This window comes from Podarcis gaigeae, assembly GCF_964106915.1.
Source record: "Podarcis gaigeae genome assembly, chromosome: 14".
NCBI lineage: Eukaryota > Metazoa > Chordata > Lepidosauria > Squamata > Lacertidae > Podarcis > Podarcis gaigeae.
The window spans coordinates 24,723,512-24,743,269 of NC_139690.1; the positions used below are offsets into that span (position 1 = coordinate 24,723,512).

At 44.8% G+C, this 19,758-nt stretch overlaps 1 protein-coding gene and 1 long non-coding RNA gene across 2 annotated transcripts in view; one reads left to right on the forward strand and one right to left on the reverse strand.

Annotated features, from left to right (window-relative positions):
- Positions 1–5,188, forward strand: part of LOC310831959 — a 73,189-nt gene extending 68,001 nt beyond the window's left edge. Inside the window, exon 3 of the long non-coding RNA XR_014558061.1 lies at positions 5,174–5,188. This is a non-coding gene — a long non-coding RNA (uncharacterized lncRNA). The remainder of the gene's footprint in view (positions 1–5,173) is intronic.
- Positions 1–19,758, reverse strand: part of SLCO3A1 (solute carrier organic anion transporter family member 3A1) — a 104,499-nt gene that overhangs the window by 62,149 nt on the left and 22,592 nt on the right. The window contains exon 2 of the mRNA XM_083713138.1: positions 12,864–13,329. Coding sequence (XP_083569264.1) covers positions 12,864–13,329 — 466 coding nt within the window. The remainder of the gene's footprint in view (positions 1–12,863; positions 13,330–19,758) is intronic.

Consider the following 19,758-nt stretch of genomic DNA (forward strand, 5'->3'; position numbering starts at 1 on the left):
TGTACTTTAAATATACACAGTCTTGAGTATGGATTTGTCATCTGTACCAGGGGGCATGTTTGTAACATGAGTTCTATTTGGCAACCTTCAAGCTGGCATCCAACAGGGGAAAGGTCGTAACAGAAGTCCACTGTGTTACAAGGCCTATGGAAGGCAGCCAAGCTGATACGTCTGGGTTTGGTGAGGCTTAGCATGATCCTATTAATGGCCAGAGCCACAAGATGGGAGGTTGTGTGTGTGTGTATGTGAGAGAGAATGGATAAAAAGTCCATTGTTCTGGAACAAAGGACAGTGAAAAGGGTTGCTACGTCTGCAACCAGATGCTGTGACAACAAGCTCTTTATGAACAAGCTACAAAAGTTTCTACAAAGCACTCCTTGATTACATGTAGTAAAATATTTGTTATCTAAGCAGCCCAGACCCAACATCCCTCCGGCAGATCCAAAGGTAGTAGCCCTGTGAGTTTCATAAAGCAAACACACAAAGGGAGAGAATTTCTTGCGGCACCTTGAAGGCTAATGGATTTCTCGTTAGTGTTATCTGGAAATCTGATAAGAATTTGTGCACCCCCTGCTCAGGATATAATTAATGTGTTCTTTGTCCATTACATTCAATGTAACTTTGCCTGGAAATCTCTCTGTTATGGAGAAAGCTCAGCTCATTTTCAAGTAAAAATATTATTATTATTATTATTATTATTATTATTATTATTATTATTATTATGCCATCCATCTGACTGGGTTGCCCCAGCCATCTTGGGCGGCTTCCAGCAAAATATAAAAACACAATAAACCATAAAACAGCAAAAACTTTCCTTTACTGGGCTGAATTCAGATGTCTTCTGAAAGTCAGATAGTTGTTTATCTGACTCAGTGTGCCACGACTGAGAAGGCCCTCTGTCTGCCTGGTTCCCTGCAACCTTACATCTTGCAGTGAGGGAACTGTCAAAAGCCCCCCAAAGCTGGATTTAAATGTCTGGGCTGAACAATGGGGGTGGAGACACTCCTTCAGGTATACAGGGCTAAGGCCATTTAGGGTCTTAAAGGTCAACACCAGGGGGTCAGCAAACCTTTTCAGCAGGGGGCTGGTCCACTGTCCCTCAGACCTTGGGGGGGGGCAGACTATTTCTTGTTATTATTTTAAAAAAGAATGAATTCCTACACCCCACAAATAACCCAGAGATGCATTTTAAGTAAAAGGACACATTCTACCTATGTAAAAACACGCTGATTCCTGGACCGTCCACGGGCCAGATTAGAAGGCGATTGGGCTGCATCCGGCCCCCAGGCCTTAGTTTGCCTAACTATGGTCAACACCAACACTTTGCATTGTGCTCAGAGATGTACTTGGAGCCACTGTAGATCCTTTAGGACTGGTGTCATATGGTCCCGGTGGCCGCTCCCAGTCACCAGTCTAGCTGCCGCATTCTGGATTAGTTTTAGTTTCTGAGTCACCTTCAAAGGTACCCCCATATAGAGGGCACTGCAGTAGTCCAAGCGGGAGATAACCAGAGCATGCACCACTCTGGAGAGGCCATCACCACTGTTGGAACCTGCCCTTTATTCAGCATCTGCCATGAACAGAAGAGAAGCAGCAGGCTGTATTTAGGACAGGAAGTTGTTGTTGAGAATGGGGAGAAGAGCCAACCCATTATTGGGCTGCAAGGCAATTTTCAAGGGAAAGAAGGAGAAAGGGTGCTGCTCAGTGGCACAGCATCTGTGTTGCATACAGAAGAACCTGGGTTCAACCCCCAACTTCTCTTGTCTGAAATGCCAGTCATTATAGACAATGCCAAGTTAAATGCATTGCATGCAAAATGTCGCAAATTCAATCCCCAGCATCTCCAGTTAAGGCTGGGAAGGACTCCCTGCTGGACAACCCAGAGAGCTGCTGCCAGTCAGTGTAAGCACTACTGAGCTAGACCAACCAATGGCCTGATTTGGTATAAGGCAGTGTCCTATGCTGTGAACAAATAACACTTTTGGGCAATGTCCAAACCATACATTCAAGGAACTAGGATGCCACGTTAAAGTCATGGCTTTCCTCAAAGAATTGTGGTAGTTTGTTAAGGGTGCTGGGGGACCATTATTCCCCTCCCAGAGTAACAATTCCCAGAATTCCCTGGGAAGAGGGACTGGCTGCATCAAGCTCCCTGAATCTGCTGGCACTGAATCCCACCCGAAACTAGCGAGAGCCTGGAAGAGCCCCAAATTCAATCATAATCCAGCCGCACGAGCTACTTAGTGATTAAGGCAGTGGTTTTCTGCAAACATTATGTCCTGCATCACTCAGCATATTGCTCAGCTCTCCGTGGAAGGTGAAAAGGGCATTGCTGAATTCTTCAGAGCTCCGTCTTGCTCATTTGGCTGAGGACAGCCGTAATAATCTTCCCCGACAGGCCTTGAAAATATCTTGCAACACCCACTTCTTCCTCTGCTACTATTACTGCTGGGGCAGTGTGGTGAGTGAGGGCTGGGTGTGGGGAGGGCAGAGGCCTTTACAGGCTGGAGGAAAAGCTGAGAGAACGGTGAACGGATTCCGGGGTTTGAGCAAACAAACAGAAAAAGGTGATTCTACAAGCCTAAAGTCTACCCTTCCGTACTTTGGGGCAGACTCTGCCAGCACTTCTGCCACCTGTGCAGCTACCCCAGGTCTGGGGGACCATTTGGAGCCAGAGGGCCAGATTCCCTTGCAGGCATCTTTCTGGGGGCCGGATGCAAGTGGTAGGCAGGGCCAGAAGCAAAGGTAGGTGGAGCAACAGGTGCAACACTTCCTTTTCGTCCAATGGAGAAAAGACTTTACAGTGGTACCTCGGGTTACATACGCTTCAGGTTACATACGCTTCAGGTCACACACTCCGCTAACCCAGAAATAGTGCTTCAGGTTAAGAACTTTGCTTCAGGATAAGAACAGAAATCGTGCTCCGGCGGCACGGCGGCAGCAGGAGGCCCCATTAGCTAAAGTGGTGCTTCAGGTTAAGAACAGTTTCAGGTTAAGAACAGACCTCTGGAATGAATTAAGTACTTAACCCGAGGTACCACTGTATAGCTCTGTGGTTCCAGTCTCTGTAATTCATTCTGTAATGCCTGCTTATTTTGCTTCCATGTCACCTGAAATGTCTTCCACATTTTCCTCTGCTGCAATGAACCTTTTTTTTCAAAGGAAGCCTTAAAAACCCCTTTCTGCCCTTAGTCCTATAGGACAACAGCAACTGATTGACCTGTCAGTGGTGTGCAAACATCATGCAAAATGGAGAAGGTCACAGCTCAGGGGTAGAGCATCTGCTTTGCATGCAGAAAGTCTCAGGATTCAGTCCCTGATGGCATCTCCAGGTAGGGATGGGAGAGGGAGATCGCCCCCCCCCCACCGAAACCCTGGAGTGCAATGGGCAGTCAGTGTAGACAATACAGATCTAGACAGAGCAGTATTTATATACCCTCCTTCATCCGTAGATCTCAGGGTGGTTCGCAACATAAAAACACAAGATAAAAACACAAAATACATAATAAAAGCAGGAAGTAGGAACCACAAGGGACACGGGTGGTGCTATGGGTTAAACCACAGAGCCTAGGACTTGCCGATCAGAAGGTTGGCAGTTCAAATCCCTGCAACGGGGTGAGCTCCCGTTGCTCGGTCCCTGCTCCTGCCAACCTAGCAGTTCGAAAGCACGTCAAAAGTGCAATTAGATAAATAGGTACCACTCCAGCAGTTAGGTAAACAGCGTTTCCATGTGCTGCTCTGGTTCACCAGAAGCGGCTTAGTCATGCTGGCCACATGACCCGGAAGCTGTATGCCGGCTCCCTTGACCAATAAAGCGAGATGAGCGCCGCAACCCCAGAGTCGGTCAGGACTGGACCTAATGGTCAGGGGTCCCTTTACCTTTTAGGAACCACAAATCAACAACCCCACTCCCTGCATCCAGTGCTCCTTTCCTCTGCTCCTGGAATGACCAGAACCCAGAAAAGGAGAAGATACGCAGAGAAAGGCAGGGCTTTTGCGTGCCTCTTACAAGATGCTTTGCACTTTGGCACCAAGCAGACGGTACGTGCCTAGTACTTTAGATCATAGCTATACCACTTTGAAAATAAACATAAGACTGCTTCTGATGGTCCTGCGAAATTAAGCACACAGACCTGCTGCATTCTGGAAAGGGCGAAGCTTTCAGCAGCCTCTCATGATGCAGTCTATTTGACTAGTCAGAAACTGTTACGACCAGCTGGCTTCAACCAATCTCATGCAAACCAGGCAGCTGATCTGACTGTATTGCTCTCGTTTGCCTCCCTGACTTGCCCGCTGCGTTCAGACCTCCGATAGCTATTAGCAAAATGACATGAAGTGGAGCAATTGCTGTGATATGCCAAAGACCCAGAGCGACGGTGCTGCAGTAAACGTTTTTCTCTCTCCCCCCCCCCTTGTAATTTAATAAATACATCCGCTTAAGTGCCCCCGCAAAGCATAGACGGTGTTTCCATTAATTGATTACAGCCATGACTCTAAGTGAACTGTAACAATATTTATGTTTTCATTTAATTTTCTGGGTTAATGCTGCCACAAACAGAGATGTGGGCAACCTGAGCCCGGTCTACTAAGGAGCGGATATTCGGAAACAATGACTCCGGAGGAAGGGCAATGATTTAAAAGGCTTCAGGTTTTTCCTGGATCAATGACAGTGCGGCTGATACCACAACATCCTTGTCGATTTTTTGCCATTTAATCTTAAGAGGAATCGGTCTGAGATGGACAGAACACCTGCTGTTAAGAATATATATGGCACTTCTGGGAACGGTTCCTGGATGGCTAGTATTAATAACTCATTCATTTCTCACTAGTACATCCCTTTGTAGGGGCGGCATGGGGTAGGCAGGGAATGGAAGATGTAAGGCTTTACTAAATGACTCTCGTCTGGGTTTAGTGAAAAATGTTGTTGAGTACTTTCCATGGAAAATAGATAAGGCTGTAACCAACTAAGGGGACGTTCAGATGTGGGGAATATTGTGTTGGTTTTCCTGACTATAAAGCTAATGTTTCTGTCCTGATTTCTAATGTTCCTTTCACAATGCGGCATCTGTTGTGTTGACAACCCCCCAGATCAACACAGGAAATTAAAAGCAAGGGAGACCCACCCTCTTCTCTTATTGGACTACAGTGGTACCTCAGGTTACATACACTTCAGGTTACAGACTCCGCTAACACAGAAATAGTACCTCGGGTTAAGAACTTTGCTTCAGGATGAGAACAGAAATCGCGTGGCGGCGGCGCGGCAGGCCCCATTAGCGAAAGTGGTGCTTCAGGTTAAGAACAGTTTCAGGTTAAGAACGGACCTCGGGAACAAATTAAGTACGTAACCAGAGGTACCACTGTGCAAATCATCCACCTGACATTACCAACACAGGGAAGATTGGACCAGGAACAGCTTGGCCACAATTCATGCATCGGTTACGTCAAGACTGGATTCCTGCAATGCACTCTGCATGGCGTTCCCCTTGCACTTGATCCGGAAGCTGCACTGGTTGGCAAGTTGCTACTGGGCTACCATTGGAACATAAAGCCCTTACCAACTGGGGACCAGTTTACCTGCAAGATCACCTTGCCCCATATTCTCCAGCTTGACCGCTTCAATCTAAGGAACTGACACTGTCACAAGAGCCACACAATACCCATTCTGCACTCGGGAGACCTTGGTCTTTTAAGTGTGGCAGCACAGACTTTGGAACTCCCTGCTTATTGACACCAGGTAGGTGCCTTCACTGTACTCATTTCGGCACCTGCTAAAAAATACTTTTGTTTAGGGAAGCCTATCAAGACACGTAGAGAATGCTGACATGTGTTGCAATCGGGTTTTTATCTTATTGTTGGTTTAAATTATTATTTTTCAATGTTTTACATATTTGTTTTTAATTGTTTTTACTGATAATTTCATTGCTTTATTCTTTCTGTAAACTGCTTTGAGGGCTTTTTTTCTTTTCTTTTACAATCAAGCTGCATATGAATTGTATGATATAAATAAATAAACCTAGACAGCATCTTAAAAAGCAGAGACATCACCTTGCCAACAAAGGTCCGTATAGTTAAAGCCATGGTTTTCCCAGTAGTGATGCATGGAAGTGAGAGCTGGACCATAAAGAAGGCTGATCGCCGAAGAATTGATGCTTCTGAATTATGGTGCTGGAGGAGACTCTTGAGAGTCCCATGGACTGCAAGAAAATCAAACCTATCCATTCTTAAGGAAATCAGCCCTGAATGCTCACTGGGAGGGCAGATCGTGAAGCTGAGGCTCCAATATTTTGGCCACCTCATGAGAAGAGAAGACTCCCTGGGAAAACCCTGATGCTGGGAAAGATAGAGGGCACAAGGAGAAGGGGATGACAGCGGACGAGATGGTTGGACAGTGTTCTCGAAGCTACCAGCATGAGTTTGACCAAACTGCAGGAGGCAGTGGAAGAGAGGAAAGCCTGGCGTGCTCTGGTCCATGGGGTCACAAAGAGTTGGACACGACTAAACGACTAAACAACAACAACAAATAAATAAACACAGGGCTTTGACAACCTGAATTGAGGGCTATGCTACTAGCCACAATGGCTGCGCTCTGCCTCCACAGCTGGAGGCAGCAGTGCTTCCAAATACCAGGAGGGGAGAGGGTTCTTGTGCTTTGTCCTGCTTGGGACATCTGGTTGGCTCCTGTGAGAACAGCATGCTGGACTAGATTGTCTATTAGCCTGACCCAGCAGGCTCTTCTTGCGCTCTTGAAAAGAGACAAAATGATCCACGAGAAGTGCCAGGAAGCTGGGAGCTGCAGAGAGCTGAGGAATCACATACTGGTTTGAAACAAGCAGTCAAATCTGTTTTCAAGCCTTTTGTTTTCGTTTGGTGCTAAGGAAGATGCAGTGCCCATCACCAGTCGGAAAGGATGGCGCCTGCGAAATGCTGAATGTGCTGGCAGTTTGAACATCCTCTTCTGAGCTCGGAGAGGGAGGGGGGAATTTGGATTTGGTTTGACTCCAAAGCACTCCCCCACCCTTCCTTCCTGCTATTCCTATAAACAGTTGCTACAGCAACACTCTCTTGTGGCTGTCTCACAACGTTTACAGCACGTACTACAGAGCTTTCTACAGGGCCTGGCATCAATCCTTCTAATAGCAAACTCAGGTGGCGAGTGCTGACAGGACTGCCACAAAAATGGGGCCACGGAGGAACAAGCAGGAGGTATCTGCATGCCCAAGGGAACCCAAAGTTTTCAGAAGTAATTTTTTTAAAAAATGTGGTAGCCAAATACCCCTGCCCCCCCAAAAAAACTCCACAGTCCAATGAGGACTGAGCATGCACCGTAGCCTTGGAACGTTGTGACAATTGGGGCAGGGGACAAAACAGCAGGGGGGAGACTGGTATATCCTGTTTGGAGGGCTGTAATATCTGAGCAGATCCATCCCTTGACCCAGACCAGGATTCTAGAATGCTCTGGGAATTCTGGAAGCAGGGACTCCAGTCTGTACTTAACTGTGAGCAATGAAAGCAATCTGAAATAAAGCTCTCCATTCAGCAAACATGGCCTCCATCTATGTTCTGTGACCCAGATGCCAAAAATCAATGGAGAGAATGGACCACAGAATGGATGGCTGGAGCCCTGAACTTTGTTTAGGAGGTAAAAATACATTGCCCCACCTTGACTCATCCAATGCAAAACAGGAAAGCCCTGGAACAAAATATACATTAGAAAGAAGGAACCAAAAAGAGACAGACAGACAGAAGGAACAAGGTGATGTGAAGGTCCTGTTCCCTGCAGGTGTCAATGTGCCAGCAAGTTCCCCATGGAGACCTTAGTCAGACTCCTGGAATCACATAGGACGGAAGTGATAAAGGTGATGCACAGGGAGCTCAATCTTGTTTTCCAACCCAGCCATGTTCCTACTTGACCCACACATGTCATCACATATGGCAACAGGTGTGGGCAAATGGGCATGGAATATGAGAAACGGTCTGTCAGGCCGTTCCTGAGCCCTAACCAAAAAGATAATCACACCCTTCTATACTGCACACATCCCTGGCACTCTGTAGGAGAGGGCCCCCTGAAGACACCACCTCATCAGGAGGTCTGTTCCACACAATGTAGGAACTAGGCCTTTGGAGTTGTGGAACTTTTCTGTGCTGGAACCTCCTTTTCCTTACCTATCAGGCATCAGAGAATTGTAGAGTTGGAATGGGCCCCATGGGTCATCTAGTCCAACCCCCTGCAATGCAGATATCACAGCTCAAGAATCCCTGGTCATCTAGTCTCTATTTAAAACCCTCCAGTGAAGGAGAACCCACCATCTTCTGAAGTAGCCTGTTCCACTTTTTTCTTCAGGCAAGCCTATTCGGACATGCAGGATACTGACACGTATCTTAATCTGGTTTTAGTTTATTGCTGATATTAATTACGGTATGCTTTGAATCCTTTAAATACTTGTTTTTAACAGTTCCCCTCACTCCCCGATAATTTCATTGTTTTAGTCTTCTTATAAACTTTGTCTTCTTATAAACTTATAAACTACAGCTTTGAGGGTGCTGGGATCGTCTTCTCTTTTTTTGTAAGCAATCAAGTGGTATATAAATTTTGTCAAATAATTAAAACAAATAAGAGGGACCACAAAGGCCAGCTAATAGAGGCATTCTGTCTCTGATACTTCACCTAAGGTGAGATTGCAGTGCAGAAAGTTAAAAGGCAGAAACAGGGGAACAATCCAAGGGTTGCCAAGTCATCATCTGAGCCAACTGTGTTTTGGAACAAGAGGTATCATAGCTACCAGAAAGGACTAGTCGACAGAGGCTTCCCTTCCTGGCAGCCAGTCGCGATGGAGATCAAGGGAGAAAAGGGCAGGGCTGTGTATGCTGGCTGAACAATGAGGAGCTAGGCTGGGTTTATGTGAGGCCTTTGAGTGAGGAAGACAGAGCCCAAAAAAACCCCTTCTCCACTACCCCAGTTCACTTTGGCCAGTGGTGAGAAAGGAAGCATTTCCCACAAATGAGAATGACAGTGGGATCCCTTTTCCTGGATCCACAGAGCTCTAGGGGGATAACATTTGTTTTTAATTGTGTGTTGTTGTTTCCATCACAGAAGTGTTTGCTACCCTAGGCTCCTTTTGGGGGAAAGGTGGGATCTAGATTTAATTGAGTAGAATGAATGAACGAATGAATGAATAAGTTGACTGTCTGTGCCTGCCACTGACTCTGTCTCCAGCCTCTGCTGGGCTCCCTTGCTTTCTGCCCCACAAATCCCAAATGGGCCCCCAGCCACCATTGATGGAAAAGTTTAAGGCTGAACACGTCGAACTATCGTAAAGGATTCATCTTTGTTTTCCAAAGGTATGCCCTGCGGAGGACCTTAAGGTCCACAAATAACAACGAGGTCCCAAGCAACAAGGTGGTTAGATTGGTCTCAACTAGGGCCAGGGCCTTTTCAGTACTGGCCCCAACTTGGTGTCACAAGAGACTAGGGCCCTGCGGGACTTGACATCTTTCTGCAGAGCCTGCAAGACAGAGCTGTTCCACCTGGCCTTTGGTTTGGCCTCAGTCTGATCCTTAAGTTTCCCTCCCCTTATAGTTTTGATTTATGGGCTACTATTAAAATGAGGCTGCATTTTAAATTGCATTTTAACCCATATTTTAAGAAACTGGTTTTTTGTTTGTTTGTTTGTTTGTTTGCCCCCCCCCCATTATGTTTTATTGTAATTTTATTGGTGTTAGCCACCCTGAGCCCGGCTCTGACCGGGGAGGGCAGGGTATAAATAAAATTTTATTATTTATTATTATTATAAAGTGTCTGAGAAGGGCAGCCCAGCTTTCAAGATGCCCACTCTACCATATGACCCCCAGCCCTGACCACCTTCCCACAGGGGTCTTCTAATAGGTATGCATCCATGACTGCAGTTCAGGGTTTCATATACCTGTTTTCCAGCTCAGCCTTTAGTGAAGGTGGCTTATCCCTTCTGCTGTCAATTATTGGTGGCTTTGGGGCAGCAGTGGGATGTACTGTAAGTAGGGATAAGGGAGAAATCAGACTCAGTTTGCACTGAGAATGAAACCGACCTACTTTGCACTTTCTGAAACCATACGATAACCAAAGCACGACCATCTTTTGTAATCCTCCAAATCTGGCAATGCAGTTCTCAAGCGATGTGTATACAAAATGCACATACCGGGGTAAAGTGTCCAAAGAAATGCATATATTGAAAATAACATAGAAAAAATGTTATAGTAGGGGAGATCACTTTGCAAAATATGTGGCTACTACAGCATTTACAGAAAATTATGCTAAAATGCAATTTTTTTATGAGGACTTTTGAAAAGAAATCACAAACTGATGTGAAAATATGGTCTAAAAGTTAAGATTGGAAACATGAGGAACAGGGAAACTGAAATTGGCAGATTTTCTCATCGCTAAAGGTAGGCAGCCACCTATTCCTCAGTTTGATGAAAGATGCCAGGCAAAGCAACCTTCCCTATCTTAGCTCCTTGTAAATCATTGTTGACCTCTTATGATGTCCAGTTGGTGCTTCTGAATCTTTTGAATGACATCGGTACAAGCATCTGTGAAAAGTGTTGGTGTCTTCCTCTGTTATTTTACACCAGAACAACTTACAAGTCTTGGCTTGTGATCCCAAGGGCATATGGAAAACATATTACTTCCCACTAGGCAGAAACTAAACCTGAATATTCCAGCAACCGACTTAAGGCAATGAAAAGTGGGAGGAGGGAACCTTACTGCCTAGATAAGAAAGCCATAATTGGTAACTTTTAAGTAAAAAAAAAAAAAAAAAGGATCCATAAAAAAGTTAAGGGTGCTTTAGAGATTTCACTTGCAGAAAACATTAGGAGAATATCTTCCTAATTAACCACTCTCTCATTACACTTGTTAGCCCAAAAGGATTATTAACAGATCATCAGCTTTCTCTAATGCCAACAACCATGAATAAATAGAATGGTTATCTCTTTGCTGCCATTCTAATTACAAAAAAAATAAATAAAATCAAATAGACGAGGCAAGAGGAGCTATTCATAATCGTGTTTTTTCTCTGCCACACCCTTAACTTCCCTATTCACCCACTAGTGGTGGACTTGGGTCCTAGGGTACCGTGTGCAAGGCCAAAATTTGCCCCACCATCCTCTCAATGCCTTTCCAAAGGCAGGTAAGGAGGCACCCAGCTTTGGGAAAGAGATACGAGAGCCCTGTCTGGGTCCTAGAGCCCTCCCACCTCCTTCCCAAAGCTGGGAAAGTACTAACTAAACTTTAGAAACGAGAGGGAGGACTCTAGGACCCTGACAGAGGTTCATGCCTCCTTCTCAAAGTCCAGCACCTTGTTTTCTGGGCTTTGAGACAGCAGCTCCATGGCTCAGCACCCATTGCACAGCCCTAATCTGCTCCTACAGTCACCCACCATGGATACCCACAAATTCCATCTGGTTTCAAGATGCCATTATTTTCCCCATCATAAATATTTTGGCATTGTGTCCCAAAAAAACTAATTTTTGGAGCAACGAGCCAAGAGGCACACACGTTTCTGCTGTAGGAATGGCAACTATTTCCTGGGGAAGGTGAATGAAAACAGAGACCTAAGAAAAGACTATTTATGTATGCGACCACGGCTGCACAGATGTTATTGGCCCAGAGATGGAAAGAAGATAAAGTCCCTACTGGAGAAGAATGGCAGATCAAGTTGATGGATTATGCCGAAATGGCTAAAATGACCGGAAGAATCAGAAACCAGGAAGACCAAAAATTTAATAAGGAATTGGGAAAATTTATAATTTATCTTAAAAACCATTGTAAACAGTTAAAATCATTAGTAGGACTGGAATATATCATTTGTAGTTTAATGGTGAATTTTGGATACAATGGAGAGGTAAAAGATTTGGATTATTATAAAAGATGCAGGAGGAAATGATTAACAATAGGACCCACAAAGGGGAATCCAGGAGATTTCTTTGGAATCTTGTTTGTATGTTGGATACATGACTGTAAAATTTTAATCTGGAAAAATAAATAAATTTATAAAAAAGAAAGAAAATTGAGATCTAGTCATCAGGAAAGAGGAAGGTGCTGTAGAGGTTTATTCTTAAGAACGTAAGAATAGCCCTATTGCATCAGGGCCCTCTGGCCCAGAACCCCATTCTCATGGTGGCCACCCAGTTACCTGTGGGAAACCTGTAAGAAGGGCCCATGAACAAGACACCTCCTCCTCCTGTAGCCTCCAGCAACTGGAACCCAGAAGCATTACTGCCTCTGAACATGGAGGCAGAGCATGGCCATCATGGGTAGTCCCCATAGATAGCCTTCTCCTCCACAAATCTGTTCAACCCTCTCTTAAAGCCAGCCAAGTTGGTGGCCTTCACTGTCTTCTGTGGGACTGAGTTCCATATTTTATGCACCATGTAAAGAAGTTCATTCGTTTATTGATCCTCAGTCCTCCAACATTAAGCTTCATAGGGTGTCCATCAAATACAGTGGTACCTCAGGTTACAGGCGCTTCAGGTTACATACGCTTCAGGTTACAGACTCCGCTAACCCAGAAATAGTACCTCGGGTTAAGAACTTTGCTTCAGGATGAGAACAGAAATCATGCTCCTGTGGCGCGGCGGCAGCAGGAGGCACTATTAGCTAAAGTGGTGATTCAGGTTAAGAACAGTTTCAGGTTAAGAACGGACCTCTGGAATGAATTAAGTACTTAACCTGAGGTACCACTGTAGTAATATAATGATGATGAGGATTCCCACCCAATGAACAAGAATTCAGAAGCAAGAAGGCACCATTCCAAATTTACCCAGAACAAAGTTAGTAAAGAGGACAAGAAACAGCCAAAAACGATACTCTGGAAAGCTCCACCACTTACCTATATACAGGGAAGAGTCTTTCCTTCTCACGTGGTCGTCGATGTAGGAAACTCCTAAAGGCTGTACAGGGGTGGCCCCAATCCCTAGGAGGACTTGAGCTCCAATGAGAAGCAAATACATCATGTTGGTGGCAGTTCTGTTCCTGCAGATAAGCTCCGGGTCTGGTCCCTCATCGCTGGCAGAGCCATTGACCACGCAAACATCCCTCCCTTCTGCGCCCCACCGAATCTCCCCGGATTCGTATTCGTACTGATGGGTCAGGAATTCGGGCAGCGCTGAGAGGAGAGCCCCGAGAGCCATGACGATCCCTCCGCATCCTATCAAGCGAGGCCGGTGGCCCCGGGCACCAAAATAGCTGACAAAGAGGATGAGAGCCAAGTTCCCAATCTCAAAGCTGCTGGCGATCACACCCACGTCGGCACTCTGAAGGTTGAATCTCCGCTCCAAGGTGGTCAACACACTCACCTGTGAGGAAAGACAATGAGATTTAGCGTGCTTGTGTCCTGTTTTCTAACGTTCCTGTTCAAATATGGAAAGGTGGTGTTTTTTACTCATATACTCACATGCCATGCTAATTTTCATTCACACCAGTGTGACACAACAACAAACATTGTTGGACAATGTGTTGGTGCTGACCTTTAAAGCCCTAAATGGCTCGGCCCTGTATACCCGAAGGAGTGTCACCACCCCCATCGTTCAGCCTGGACACTGAGGTCCAGCTCTGAGGGCCTTCTGGTGGCTCCCTCACTGCGAGAAGTGAGATTGCAGGGAACCAGGCAGAGGGCCTTCTTGGTAGTAGCGCCCACCCTGTGGAACTCCCTCCCATCAGATGTCAAGGAGAAAAATAACTATACAACTTTTAGAAAACATCTGAAGGCTACGCTGTATCGGGAAGCTTTTAATGTCTGATATTTTATTATGTTTTTATATGTGTTGGAAACCACCCAGAATAATAATAATAATAATAATAATAATAATAATAATAATAATACAACAACAATAGTAGCTCCCTCACACTTTCCACATATGCATGTTTCTGCTCCCCTGTGATTTCCCCATGAAAATGGCAGAAAAGAACCATATGCTGTTATAGCGCTCTGAATTTTGTCATTTCTGTGATTTTCCGCGGTAAGGGGGCTGCAAACAGGGTTTTTTCCTGGAATCAAATAAAATGGGAATGGGCGCAAAAAATTGACAACATTCCATTAGTTTTCTGGAAGTGGTTTTTATGGCATGTGGAAGCTCAAATACAATGCAGAAACTGACAAGGAAACACGAGGGAAATGGAGTAAACGGCTGAGGGAATGCAGTTTCGGGGTCATCTTACTTAACACCTGACCCACCATATTCTGTTGCAGAACTTTCTCCTCTTGCTGACAGGGGATAAGCTCTTTCAGCAGCTTTATTAGATTAATAGGCACACAGAAAATTGTTGCTCCTGAAAGGAGCAAATGCAGAAACTGTTCTGGAGAGAAATGCATATTCTGCAGCAAGCCTTTAAAAACATCCACACCAAAGACTTAAAACACACACACAAACCCCAAATAGTAAAGACCTTAAAAACAAAAAAGGACAGCCTTAGGAGAAAGGCAAAAAATAGTTAGGACCAGAGGCGATCAGAACCTCCTCAAAAAGCAGATGATGTTCTCTGTAGCTGGATTCTAAGAGATTCTGGCAGCCTCTGTCCTCTTAGATATGCCCTCAGTGAACATCGGAATGCTGAGAGGACATTAAAAGATCACTGGGCAGAAGAGAGAATAAGTATTACTGGACTCGTATGGAAAAATTAAAGGGAAAAGCAATTTCTTGTATTCCTGAAGCCAGACAAAGCCAATGCAGTGACATACAGATGTTGTCACGTGCAATTCCCATCATCCCTGACAATTGGCCACATTAGTTTGGTCCGACAGGAACAGCAGTCCAGAACATCACCTCGGTGCCACCCTGGCTACTCTTGCCTCAAAGTAACTAAAACGAGCACCTCTATATTTCTTTATGAATCGCTTCCCACTAGCCGCCCCAGAGTGATTTACAATCCAATGAAAACATACACCCAAAATAGCAGATGTTTGTTTATTCAAGTTTATATCCCTCCCTCCCAAAGGAGCCTAGGGTGGCCACTACAACATTTGCATGTATAAAGAGCTAAAGCTTTTACATATAAAAAACAATATTAAAACAATGAGGTGTATATATAAATGACTTCTACATCTTGCTCAGCACTGTCTTCTCTGAACAGCTGTGGGTCTCCAGGTCACATGGAAAGAGAGGACTTTATAAGCACCAGCTCCTTATTTCTTTTAACTGAAGGTATAACCTGAGGCCTTCTGTGTGCCAAGCAGGTGTGCCGCCACTGAGCCACGGGCGAGACATAGGAACATGGGAAACCGTGAGATTCTTGGTCCATCTAGCTCAGTCTTGCAGCGTGCAGTCAGTGGACTTGGGGGAATTAGGCTAGTCCCCTAAATGTTCCTGGAGAGCCAGCGTGGTGTAGTGGTTAAGAGCGGTGGACTCGTAATCTGGTGAACCGGGTTTGCTTCCCCACTCCTCCATATGCAGCTGCTGGGTGACCTTGGGCTAGTCACACTTCTCTGAAGTCTCTCAGCCCCACTCACCTCACAGAGTGTTTGTTGTGGGAGAGGAAGGGAAAGGAGAATGTTAGCCGCTTTGAGACTCCTTAGGGTAGTGATAAAGCGGGATATCTAATCCAAACTCTTCTTCTTCTTCTTCTTCTTCTTCTTCTTCTTCTTCTTCTTCTTGGTAAATTAGAGTATTAAAGTGTGTCCAACTCATTCATATACGTTCATGTTTATATCACGATATTTATCACTCTGACGTGATAAATAATCTGTTCGAGAGATGTTCCCTTGGTTCATTTCCTGTGTGCAAATGCATTTTGTACAGCCCTGCTTTGGCTTCCACTTACGACAGATGAGTCATCAGCGGGAGCAGCTGGAGCCGAGGAACAGGAATAGTCTGTTGGACAAAATAACTACACATGGTGTTTGGTGCTTTGCGTTTAACATGTCTCCTTTTGTTCTGAAGGCAACACAGCACAGGTTTGTTTGTTTTTCCCCTGTAGCAACTAAAAGCATGCAGTTTCAAGCATTCAAGTGAAGTGTGAAGTGACCAGAAAGACCATACCGTGTGTCTATACATTGGTACCTCAGGTTACATACGCTTCAGGTTACATACGCTTCAGCTTACAGACTCTGCTAACCCAGAAAGAGTACCTCGGGTTAAGAACTTTGCTTCAGGATGAGAACAGAAATCGTGCTCCGGCGGCGCGGTGGCAGCAGGAGGCTCCATTAGCTAAAGTGGTGCTTCAGGTTAAGAACAGTTTCAGGTTAAGAACAGACCTCCAGAACGAATTAAGTCCTTAACCCAAGGTACCACTGTACTTTAGTTAGAAAGTATGGAGAGGGACTCAGTTAAAGAAACATTTCCCTGCTTAGAGAATGCACCTGCACATGTGCAGTCAGGCTGCAAGACTGTGCCAAGGCCAGCGCAACTTGGTGAAATGTGCCTGCTCCCACAATGTTGTGCTTTGGACCTTCTTTGCGGCACATCTGTTCCCCTATGAAAAATTTCACCGCATGCCACCAGTGTACATCAAGTTCCTGGAGGGTAAGTCACCTTGAAAGAGCCAGGGATTTAATCTGGAACCTCTTGTATGCAAAGCAGGGTAAAGGGTATTAGGACTCCTCAAGGTCCTTAGAAGATTTCAGGGATGTTAGTTGTAAAGCTCTCATAGCATCATACGGAACTACGTTAGACGAAGTCAGAATATTGGTCTGTCTGGTTCAACATTGTCTACACTGACTGGCAATAGCTCCCCAGGATTTTGCAGGGTTATCTCCTAATTGGAGATGCTATGGATGTAAACTGGGACCTCCTGCATAGAAAGGAGATATTCTCCCAGTGGGCCATGGCCACTTCCCTGACTTCTCACCTCCAGTAGTTTGGCAGCAATTAAAACCTTCCTTCAGGTGAACTTGACAAAAAGGGATCTGCCAATTCTGACCTGTTTGTGGTTTCCTTATACAGTCCTAATACACCCCTCACTGGAAAATGATGAGGTTCGGTGTAATGCTTAGCCATTTTTCACTAGTGTAATAGTAGTGTTTCTGCCACTACAGTTTCCATTTAAAACAGCAGGCAGTGCAGAATAAGAAACATGTGAGCAAGAACTCTTGCTGTGCAGGGGACGAGGGGAACAAGACGACGTTTGTCTGGCTCACATTTTAATGTGGGTGCACCTAATTCCTGTAAAAATGCATTGAATGGAAACATAGTTATCCTCCAGAATTTGCACTCATCTGATTTTTGCAGTGCTATTCTCCAACACACACAGAGAGGTAGGTAGATGATAGATGATAGATAGATAGATGATAGATAGATAGATAGATAGATAGATAGATAGATAGATAGATAGATAGATGATAGATAGATAGATGATAGATAGATGATAGATAGATGATAGATATAGATAGATAGATGATAGATGATAGATAGATAGATAGATAGATAGATAGATAGATAGATAGATAGATAGATGATAGATAGATGATAGATAGATAGATAGATGATAGATAGATAGATAGATGATAGATAGATAGATAGATAGATAGATAGATAGATAGATAGATAGATAGATGATAGATATAGATATAGATATAGATGATAGATAGAGATAGAGACAGCCTTGAAAGTCTTTCTTCTGTGAGACATTTGAGAATACAGAAAAGCCATACTTGAAAGCATCACTGCAAAATGCCTTCCTAGTACTTTGGAACACCCAGGATTGTCTTACATGACACAACCTACTCCTGAGTTTGTCTTTGCTCCATATCTCCTTGGAGACACTTCTTGGCAAGTAGAGGACACCAGTAATAACACTTCATACACAAAGAGCCTTGCGGTTTCTTCTGCGAGTGAGTGAAGGAGGGATGGCTTGCATGTCGGGCAAGGGGAGGGATGAAGGTACAAGGAGCATCCACTGCGAGGGTTCATCCACACGTCTGCTTGCTCCGTGCCTAGAAAGCAAGGGGCTGAGCAGTTTCCTACTTGTCCCACTCTTTGCAGGCACGAGTTCCAGTGGTTTTGCTATTACCTTTCTGCTTTCCCCTGGAAAACCTGCTCTTTGGGGCTAAATTGGAACAGATTGCAATCCATGGAAAACCTGATGGCCATTCGTCCTGATTCAGCACCAAATCACAGGTTTTCTTTGGGGGAAAGCAGAGGGGTAAATGGAAGTGTGAAAAAGCCCTGAGGTTCAATGGCCCTCAGATCCATGCACAACAGGCCAAGTTTTTGCTGGCAGCATTTCTAGAGATGCAAGCAAGGACAGATGTGTAGCAATACAGTTCAGAAAGCAGTGCAAAAGAGTTGAGAATAATTAGAAAAACAAACATTTCCCAGGGGTCTAACGTCAGAAATACTGTTTGTTTTGTAATGCAACTCCTTACAGAAAAGGAAAAGAAGGCACCTCTGAATCCAAACATCATCACAGGTATTTTTGAAAAAACATATAATAGGGAACCATTTTCATTTCTCGTTTTGCAAAGCGATTATGTATTTAGGAGATCTGCTTTAGGATCCTATCCCCCCCAAAAATTGTTCTCATTTTAACAAGCTTTGAGCACTGATTCTGTGAGAATACCCCATCTCCCCTCCGCCGCCGCCTTCCCCAGTCCAGTTAAAGGAAACTGTGATATATTCCCTGCTACTGTCACAAACACTGACTTCCAATGTCAAAAGATAACTGTGCTCATCATCATCCCCACAGAAACAGCCTGATGGGTGAAAAGCTGCTGACCTCAGCATCCACCCAAAATATCCGCCTGTCACACAAAAATGGGATTTACCAAGTAAGAGACAGGAAAAGCGGGAAGCCATGAAAGACTCAGACTCCAGACTCTTAGCTGACAGATTTGCAGAGAGCCAGTGTGGTACAGTGGTTAGAGTGTTGGACTAGGACCCAGGAGAGAGGGGTTCAAATCCTCACTTGCCCACAAAGCTCATTAAATGAACTTAGGCCAGTTATTGCCTTCTTAACTTACCTCACAGGATTGTTGTGGGGATTAAATGAGGAGGGTTTGCCACATGGTTGGCAAAGGCTGATCTAGGGCGTCTCACAAAGGTCCAATCAATTTGTTGGATGGGGACAAGTGGTGGCACCACAACTATGAAATGACCTGCTCCTGGAAGCATGCCTGGCACAGATAAGGCTGATATTTCGGTGGCATTTAAAACCTGGGTGATTAGTAATTTATTACTAATTAATGAGATTTATCATTAGATTTACAGCCCACCCTTCCCCAGGAATGGGTCGCAGCAATATGAAATACAGCATTTGAAACAGTTTAAACCAAAATACAAAACAGAGCAGGTTCTAAAATCTCTTTCTCTCTCGAATGTCCAGGGCCAGGGTAAAGATGTATGTTTTCACCATAAGGCAAAAGCTATATCATCATCATCAATACAATTTGTGTACTGCCTTTCACCTGAAGATCACAGGGTTGGTCACAACGTAAAAATACAAAATGAAAACACAAATTACATAATAAAGTAAAATCAAAACAATAACCCCCCCCAGACATATTTAAAAGGCCATGGAATGTTAATCAGCCAAATGCCTGGTTGAAGAGAAATGTTTTTGCCTGACACCTAAATATATGTGCCAGGTGAGCCTCCCTGGGGAGGGCATTCCACAAATGGGGAGCCACCACTAAAAAGGCCTGTTCCCATGTGGCCACCCTGCAGACCTCTCGTGGGGAGGCACCCAAAGAAGGACCTCAGATGATGGTCACACAGTATGGATCAGTTCATATAGGGAGAGGCGGTCCTTGAGGTATATGCTGAAGGTGCCAGGCCTACTGCTGTTGGGAAGGA